Genomic DNA, 10,062 nt, shown 5'->3' with positions numbered 1-10,062 from the left:
TCCAGTTGTAAATCTTTATTCATTACATAGTAGAATTTGTTGAGAACAATAAAACCTAAAATTGATCAACGTAAATCACAACTAATATCCTACGGAGGTCTGGAGTTGGAATGATGCTCAAAATCAAAGTGGAAAATTAAGTTACAGGCTGATCCAACTTCAGTGGAAATGCCTCAAGACAAGGAAATGCTCAGTAGTGTGTGTGTGGCCTCCATGTGCCTGTTTGACCTTCCTACAACATCTGGGCATGCTCCTGCTGAGGCGGCAGATGGTCTCCTGAGGGATCTCCTCCCAGACCGGGACTTAAGCATCCGCTAACTCCTGGACAGTCTGTGGTGCAACGTGACATTGGTGAATAGTGCGAGACATGATGTCCCAGATGTGTTTAATCGGATTCAGGTCTGGGGAATGGGCGGGATAGTCCATAGCTTCAATGCTTTATCTTGCAGGAACTGCTGACACTCCAGCCACATGAGGTCTGGCATTGTCCTGCATTAAGAGGAACCCAGGGCCAACTGCACCAGCATATGGTCTCCCAAGGGGTCTGAGGATCTCAGTACCTAATGGCAGTCAGGCTACCTCTGGTGAGCACATGGAGAGCTGTGCAGCCCTCCAAAGAAATGCCAACCCACACCATTACTGACCCACTGCCAAACCGGTAATGCAGAAGGATGTTGCAGGCAGATCACTCTCCACGGTGTCTCCAGACTCTGTCACATGTGCTCAGTGTGAACCTGCTTTCATCTGTGAAGAGCACAGGGCACAAGTGGCAAATATGCCAATCCTGGTGTTCTGTGGCAAATGCCAAGCATCCTGCACGGTGTTGGGCTGTGAGCACAACCCCATCTGTGGATGTCGGACACTCAGACCATTCTCAGAGTCTGTTTCTAACCGTTTGTGCAGACACATGTACATTTGTGGCCTGCTGGAGGTCATTTTGCAGGGCTCTGGCAGTGCCCCTCCTGTTCCTCCTTGCACAAAGGCTGAGGTAGCGATCCTGCTGCTCTGTTTGCCCCTCCACCAGCCCCCTCTACGTTTCCTGGTAGCATCTCCAGCCTCTGGCCACTACGCTGACAGACACAGCAAACCTTCTTGCCACAGCTCCCATTGATGTGCCATCCTGGATGAGCTGCACTATCTGAGCCACTTGTGTGGCTTGTCAAGTTCGTCTCATGCTACCACAAGTGTGAAAGCACAACCAACATTCAAAAGTGACCAAAACATCAGCCAGAAAACAGTGGTACTGAGATGTGGTCCCCACCTGTAGAACCACTCCTTTATTGTGTCTTGAAAAATGCCAATAATTTCCATCTGTTGTCTATTCCATTTGTATAACAGCATATGAAATTGATTGTTAAACAGTGTTGCTCCCTAAGTGGACAGTTTGATTTCACATTAGTTTGATTTACTTGGAGTTTTCTGTTTAAAGGGAACCTGTCACCTGAATTTGGCGGGACTGGTTTTGGGTCATATGGGCGGAGTTTTCGGGTGTTTGATTCACCCTTTCCTTACCCGCTGGCTGCATGCTGGCTGCAATATTGGATTGAAGTTCATTCTCTGTCCTCCATAGTACACGCCTGCATAAGGCAAGATTGCTTTGCGCAGGCGTGTACTATGGAGGACAGAGAATGAACTTCAATCCAATATTGCAGCCAGCATGCAGCCAGCGGGTAAGGAAAGGGTGAATCAAACACCCAAAAACTCCGCCCATATGACCCAAAACCAGTCCCGCCAAATTCAGGTGACAGAGTCCCTTTAAGTGTTCCCTTTATTTTTTTGAGCAGTGTATAATGTATATATTCGGCGCAGGGAGGGATCTTAAGTTGGTAGCACTACTCCAGTGCTGAAATAAAGCACCACTCCGCTCGTTTTGTTTTTAACAGTTGTACAACAAATCTGCCACCTGTGAATTTACCCTAGGAGTATGGTCACTCCAAGCAAAAAAAAATCCACAATTGAGGGGGGGGAAAAAGCTCACTAAGGATTATTTTTTTTTTAGGTTTTTATATATGGGGCATTTTTACATGGATGGTAAAAGGAAAAACACTGATAAAAATACAAAACACTGAAAGGCACTCAAACCATTTTTTGTGTACGTGGACATCTAAATGAGGCCCAAGCATACCGAGAGTGGATTAACATGCTGGAGAACAATATGAAACAATTCCAATCAGATTAATCAAATGTTCATTTGCAAAGACCACAGATTTAGAAGTGGCAGATTTGGTTTAAAAAAATGTCTACTACTTTCCCATCATTTAAAGGGAACCTGTCACCTGAATTTGGCGGGACCGGTTTTCAGTCATATGGGCGGAGTTTTCGGTTGTTTGATTCACCCTTTCCTTACCCGCTGGCTGCATGCTGGCCGCAATATTGGATTGAAGTTCATTCTATGTCCTCCGTAGTACATGCCTGCGCAAGGCAAGATTACTACGGCGTGTACTACGGAGGACAGAGAATGAACTTCAATCCAATATTGCAGCCAGCATGCAGCCAGCGGGTAAGGAAAAAAGTGAATCAAACACCCGAAAACTCTGCCCATATGACCGAAAACCGATCCCGCCAAATTCAGGTGACAGGTTCCCGTTAAGGTAATTGTATTAGCAAAAAGGCAATTCACTGAGGTAGTGATGTTGGTAGATGGGCACATTGCTGCCACAGTGATATAAACATGAAGCAATGGGGTCTACTGGAGAAAGGGCCCTAGAGTAAAAGGAAACATAACAGGATTAGATTCTACTATTTAATTAGAATATTACCACCCTCCAATGACGTTTTTCTAAGAAAACATATTGAACACTAAATGAATTGCTGAAACAGAGGCCTATATACCACAAGACCCAATACATAAAATGCTTTTACATTCTACATCATTCATGATCACTGAATAGTATTTTCAATATATAGTCAAGGAGCATGAATTTGGACAATCATGATCAGTAAGAGGAACTAATTTTTATATTAACAAATGCACTGGAGAAAATCTGAAAATTATGTACATTGTTTATTTTGCACACAGGTTTGGTACAAGCTGGAAGGAAATATGATGATTTTATAAATTTATTCAGGGTACAATACTAAGTAGTTCAACAAAGTGGTGAAAAAACACGAAAGTCATACACTGTAAATGTAAAATCAGAACTCATAGAAGATGAAAAAGCAGGTCTTACATAATGACAACCAGCACCAGTCCATCCTACAACTGGACCGGGGACTTCATACAGGTCAAACAGCATTTAATAACATCAAGTAATCTATCCTTCCATAAAGTGTCCTGTCCTCACAGCCAGTATTAGTAATAATGAACATGATTTATATCATTTGTAGAAAGCATCTTTAAAAACTGGAAAATGTGGCACCAATTGAGGCTGAAGGTTTATAGTCAATCAGAATAGATTCATGAACAGACCGTCTCACAGGTCACGGTGTGTAATAGGATAATGCACTTCTACATACAATGGTTTCCATATAGCACTTAAGGAGGACCTGTCCAGGTCAAATGTGGCCAGTTTGTGCTCTTATTTTATTCCTGCTGTATCAAATTGGACTTTGTTTTTTTTTTAAGTTCTGCAAAAACCTGGCCTTATTTGACCTGCTGACAGGTCCTCATTGAAAGGCTGTGCTCATTGTGAGCACGGTATTACAGCTTATAAGTTACCAATATAAACATTATAAATATGGATCAGTGCAGTATAGTCTCTTCTCCAGTACAGTTTTCACATTTCTGCTGGTAGTAATCCACCAATACTGATCTGTGTACACATGCGCAATACGCTCATACCCATCTGGGAGATCTCCTGTAATATCACACACATTGTGTGCGCCCTGGGAGATTTGTTGTAGCCCCAATATTGCTAAACCAAGGCAGTGATTTGAGAGAAATGATAGATATTTGGAGAGACGCACACTTCCATTATAGTTTATATATATATATTTATATAGGTAAGTATGTGTATGTCAGTGCTGCATTACCGCCCCCCATCCTACATCTGCTGGGATCCATCCCTGTCCAAAGCAGAGAATACCAAAATAAATGGCAGATTACATCTTAATGTGCTTTCTATTAATGCAATGCAGGGCATTTGTGTTTTGTTTTTTTATTTTTTTAATTAAACAGTCATAAGACATTTTGGGCTATTAAAGTGGAGCAAACTCAGGAAGACTTCCTTTCCACCAGCTGTTATAGTTTATACTCGGTTATAAAATATAAAACAGTGTAGTGTCACCATCTACGCGCGTTTTTCTACATTCAAGTCCAAAAATGGTTAACCAAGATTGTTCTTTACAGCACTGGTATTATATATCTACGCTGCAGTCATGACGTCTGAATACTTTCTGGAAGTTTATGTGGGACTTTCAAATGTAATCCGGCAGGCTTCAAGTATGTTCCCATGGATATTTTGGAGACGAAAAAAAGAAAAGAAAAAAAAAAACTACTTCAAAAACCACCCAAAGTTAAAGGGAATTTGTCACCCCTTTTTTCGATATGAGATAAAAATATCGTTCAATTTAGCGTGAGCTCTGCATTACCGCAGTACCTTTCATATCCCCCGATTCCCCACCTTTGCCGAGAAAATACTTTTGTAATCTCTCCGGGGTCCTAAGTAAATTACCCCTGTCCGATGGGTGGGCCTATTCGCTGTCTCTCCCCACCTCCTGCCTTGGTCTACGCATTTATTTTTCTTCTTCACTGCGTTGGCGTTATTTTCCTGCGCATTGATATGTCCTCTCGTGCGTGCGCAGTATGTTTTGCCCAACAGTGGGCAAAGCATAAAACTCATTGTGCATGCGCCGGCATTTTCCATGATGTTCTGTGTCCCGGAAGTCTTTCCATGCAAAGTCCAGGAACACAAGATTTCCACAGCACTACTTCCCGGGCACAGAGCATAGGGTAAAAAGCCGGCGGATGCGCAATAATGATTTTATGCTTTGCCCACACTGCGAAGGCGCTAGAGGTCAATTCAATGCGCACGTACCGAAACTGTACGGGATCTGTGCTATTCACAGATCTCGTTACGTCCAGTGGGGGGGATGGTGAATAGGCCCCGCCCATCATAGCGGGGTAATTTACATAGGATTCCGGAGAGATTACAAAGGTATTTTCTCAGCAAAGGTGGGGAATCAGGGGATATGAAAGGTACTGCGGTAATGCAGAGCTCACGCTAAATTGAGCAATATTTTTATCATATCGAAAAAAAAGGGGTGACAGACTCCCTTTAATAGGCTTTTTTATTGATTTCAATGGAAAATCCAAATTGCTGTTCATAGAGCATGGTTTTAAAAACCAAAACTGCGTTGAAAAAACAAAAAATAGTATCTTTGATGCCGATTTTCAGAATCTGCACCAAGTTTGACACTGAAGTAAACCACTGCAAAAAAAAATAAAATGGATTTTTTATGTGGATTTCACTTAAGAAACAGTCAGATTTTTCCACTTCAAAAGACTTCATGTGAATATACCCATGGAAAGTCAGAATAGAACACAATTCTGCTACATCTTTTCACATACAAATGGATCCATAATGGTTCTAATTGGCCAATATGTAGGCCTGCTGTAGACAGGTTTAATCTGAAGATACCTAGATGATCTGTTAGATTTTTTTTTATTAAACAATAGAAATTGTATAAAATTAATCGTTTCCCAGAACAGTATGAAGATGGTGTCAAATTTGCCAAGTTTTGTACCTTTATTGTGGATAAAAATCCTTCTATATCTATAGTACACCACCAGCCTAATACGGTATAGTGAAGCACAGGACAACGGGAACAGCAGCACCTTGGATTTAAGAATTTACAATTTATCAAAAAACAAGCCTCCATGTGTTATTTATTCCAAAAGTCATTCAGTCATAGTTAATGTATGGAAATATTTACATTGTATTCCATCTGGATAATTACATTGATGCTCATCACAATATGCCAAGGTAAATCATGACCTGCATACAAGGTGACATTGAAAAATAGGAGAAAAAAATAATGGCCCACTGCTGCCAAGGAGCAGAATTATTTTGGACATCTAAGGCCTTATTCATATGGATCATTATGTCCATAACGTAAGTCCACATTTATGTTCTGCGTCTTTAAATTTAGCCATAGACAACACTTTCCTCATCAAAGTATATTTATATATGTACCTATTCTACACAAGGTAAGGCAGTTTTTACACAGCCATTTAAAGCACATACCATAATACACTGCTATATAGATTTGTCTCAAGAACAATGACTGGAGTCAAACCACTGAAAAATAGATCTCAATATATAATAATGACCCAACCCCTACAAAGTGGCCTTTGTTCTATTGGGCTGCTCTGACAAATCTGTGTGTTGTCTGCTTTTTATATTCATCAGATGGACCTATAAAGTGTCTGACACACACCCCTTAGTCTGCTCTAGTTTGCTGATCAGACTTGGCCACTAAATTGTATGGGGATCTGTAAAAAATGTAAGACATCCTCCCTACTTCAGTTTCCCATCAGAGTTTGATCCATTTTTGACTCATTGCTTGTTTAGAGTCAATGGATAAAAAAAAAAAAAAAAAAAAAAGTTTAGTCTACCTGCTTCAGTAACAAAAACAAACAAACAAAAGAGCCACACTGTTGGGAAAAAAACAAACAAAACAAAACGAGAAAGGGATGTTTTCAGAAGAAAAAGCTTTTTAAGTGGCATCTAACCGATTCCCATAGACTATTAGTCTAGTCTGGTTTGCAAAGTAAGATCAGAGCAGGACCTGTTCGGAGTCTCACGGAGCCGCAATTTTAATGGATGTGTGAATACATCCATTTTATTTTAAAGTGCTGTCCATTATTCTCATCCTTTCTTCAGGAGAACATTAACTACCCGATTTGTATGGCATCAAACATTTTTTAGCAAAACTTAGGCTGCATTTACACATCCATATTTGACAGATGAAGTAGCTGAAGCCAACATCTCAACTCACGTGTGTTCTGTTATGCATTTTTGTTTTTCTATTATCTGTTTTGTTTTGATTTTTTAAAGGAAAAAAATGCTTCATGTTTTTTTTTTCTTTAAATTGATACATCGCAATGGACTAGTTAATGGATGAACAAGAGGGGCGAGTTAGGCGCGACAACCAAGGCTTGTCTAATTCATCATGGGCTCTGGCATTCCTTGCGCCGGAAAACGCACTCCACTCAGGTCTGGAGTAAGGCTTCTGGAGTGGCAAATGGAAATGCACAGCACTTATCACCGCCCCTGATTCAATGAAAGGCGTGCACCTCTTGATGAGAGGTGCGTGTTTGAGCCAGATGTTCCGGATTCATAAAGATAGGCAAAAAAAATCACTGGTCTTGGTGACTCACAGTCACAGATCTTAACAGAAATCATAAAACACTGTGGCCCTGATTCATTAATACTTTTTCATGTTTGTCTTAATGAAGGAAACGCTGGAGTAAGATGCACAAACCCATCTTTCAACGGCTGTACACCACGACCAGAAAGGTGGCTTGCATACAATTCTGTTGTATGTGTAAAATATGATGAATAGGCCGGGTATGCTCGGCCACACCTTATCAAGCTCCATCCAGCTTTCAAAAAGCCAACTGCAATTGGGGTAAAAAAAAAAAAAAAAAGACAAATCGCGACACTTTGGCACAACGTTACACAAACTCTGGCTTGATAAATTGGGTGTATGGGTCAGTGTGATAGATTTAAAAATGGACAGCAGGCTAAGTAGTGAAGCAAACCAGCCGGTTATATAGCATCCTGAAGTTATGCAAGGTTCTAGCATTTCTGCATGGTATACTCTAAAATGCCCTTATGAATTGTGCCTTTCCCGTGCATTTATAGAAACCCAACTCACACCAGTCTAGTATGGCACATCCAAAGCCTAAAATCCTTAACACATCACCTTTGTCATTGGAGCATTCAGATCTATTACTTTTCATGCACTTAAGAGTTTAGTGAATTTGGGGGTAAATGGTGCAGACAACAAGCCATGGGATACTGCCAATTACAACAGCTTGCCCTTCCACTTTTTGCTCCAGGTCAAGTACCGGAAGGTACAGGAAGGTTATGTGCTCAATATACATAGATTATGAATAAATAAGCACAATGTACTGCAACTCAAAATATTACCATTGTTAAATTTGGCTTAGAACACAAGTTTCTTACAAACTACAATTTTATATTCAAAGTAAAGGCAGAGAACCTTAAAAATAAAAAAAGAAGTATATTTCTATTCACATTCTTTATACAGAAAATACAGTAGCTGTACAGGAGGTCGTCCTTCTTGTAATCCTATTTTGCGCTTATGCTCAATTTCCATATGTTACTGTAACATACACCAAAGCCCCCTTATTTACCTTAGTAAATGCAGGAAAAATTATAGCACAGGGGGCTATCCTCCTATTGTTAACAAAAATAACAAAGGCTAATATTTCACCCCTAAATAGAGGAAAACTTAGGGAGACAAAAACCTAGTAATTAAATAAGGGGAGAAAATTAGGAGACTACCTTATATTTAGGCATCTCAAAAAGTGGGGAGAAATCAAATTAAAACTATTGCTGCAAATTAAACCTTAAGCAGCGACAAGACCCTAAACCTATAGAAACCAGCGTTTTCTATTACATAATGTGCACATGTCGCTTTTCAACTTCAGTTCCAATTATACATATAACAATTAACAGTATTTGTCCATCTCCTTTTCACCGTTCTTCACAGTATAATCAGATCAACCAAATTGCCTTTAGGCGGCGTCATACTGTCCGGGAAGAAGTTGACAAGCGTATCAAAGAGTTGCGTCCTCTGAGCGTATGTGTGATCCACATCCGAGAGCCCTGTGTATTAAAAAAAGGCAAGTTTTCAGAACACTCCGAGAAAAAAAAGCAGGTAAATCACTGCGTAAGACAGCTACATAAGTGGTGGGGTTCATATAGGTCACTCCATTTTGCCCAATTACAACAATATAGTAGCAATACAGTATATAGAAAAAAATGTGATCAATAATCAGGGGACTAAAAAAAAAAAAAAAAAGAAAAAAACAAAAACAAAAGAAAACAAGTAATCATTTTGTATTGCATAAACGTATGAGCTATCTAAATAGAAAACTAATTGACCTACATAATAAACACTGTAAAGAAGAAAAAAAAAAATCTGAAATGTTACTTTTTCCAGTTGCCACACCGATCTTAAAAAATGCAATAAAAGCTGCCAAAATCTCATATATACCAAAATAGTATGAACAAAATAATCAAACAGACGCTAAAACAAGTCCTCTTCAAGCAACAAATAAAAATAAACCCGTGGGGTCTCCGAGAGCAAAGGATCTTTTCTGCTTGTCTTTAATTTTTTTTTTTTTTTTTTTTAAAGACGTTTTGGCCGTAATTGTGACAACTTGAAAATCACGTTCCTAAGTCTTTATATGAACAAGACGAAACAATCCAAAATTAATTGGGCATTACTTTTTACTTCACCATTTCTCCACACAGAATTTATCCCACAGCACAAAGTATGGAAAAATTGTGTCAATCAAAGTTACAACTTGACATAAAAAAATATTTATATTTATAACTACATAAGTGCATAAGTTATGAATACAGGAAGAAGGTGATGGAAAAAATGTAAGTGCTAAAAATAAAATTAGTTGCAGAGGAAAGGTGTTAAAGGAAAGATCAGCTTTACATTTACTAAAGTAGAAGGTTTTCTTTAATCCCATCATTAATTCCCCCATTAATATTTTATTACAAATTTTTATTGTAAATTAATACTGAATCAAAGATGGTCAATTACTATATTGCCATAATACTGCATCATTGATAGTGCTTAATTACATTACTATACAGCCATTGATAAAATACCAGAAAACATTTTTACAATAATTTCACTTACCCAACGGGGTGAAATCTTTGTTAGATTTAAAGAGTGCAGATGGAAGAAGCTGAAACTGTACAAAAAAATGTGTTATTCACAGTTAGTATGTAATCCATGTAATCAACAAATTCACATCATTCCGGATTCAAGCTATATAAAGCATTTATAAAGTTTTCAAAAAACGTAGAATTAAGCGCCAAGTCGTACAGACAATCATCATATATCCATTCT

At 39.1% G+C, this 10,062-nt stretch overlaps 1 protein-coding gene across 2 annotated transcripts in view; it reads right to left on the bottom strand.

Annotated features, from left to right (window-relative positions):
- Positions 1-2,985: 2,985 nt before the first annotated feature.
- The window catches only part of MKLN1 (muskelin 1), a 195,224-nt gene continuing 188,147 nt past the window's right edge, over positions 2,986-10,062 (bottom strand). Inside the window, exons 17-18 of one of the 2 annotated variants that reach the window (XM_069765349.1) lie at positions 9,850-9,904; positions 2,986-8,798 (exon numbers count right to left, since the gene is read on the bottom strand). In XM_069765349.1, coding sequence (XP_069621450.1) covers positions 8,677-8,798; positions 9,850-9,904 — 177 coding nt within the window. In that variant the 3' untranslated portion in view covers positions 2,986-8,676. The remainder of the gene's footprint in view (positions 8,799-9,849; positions 9,905-10,062) is intronic. The other variant, XM_069765350.1, reaches the window with a different exon arrangement.

Source organism: Ranitomeya imitator, chromosome 4 (genome assembly GCF_032444005.1).
Source record: "Ranitomeya imitator isolate aRanImi1 chromosome 4, aRanImi1.pri, whole genome shotgun sequence".
In the NCBI taxonomy this organism is placed as follows: Eukaryota; Metazoa; Chordata; class Amphibia; order Anura; family Dendrobatidae; genus Ranitomeya; species Ranitomeya imitator.
This window is presented reverse-complemented; position numbering and strand designations above follow the sequence as displayed.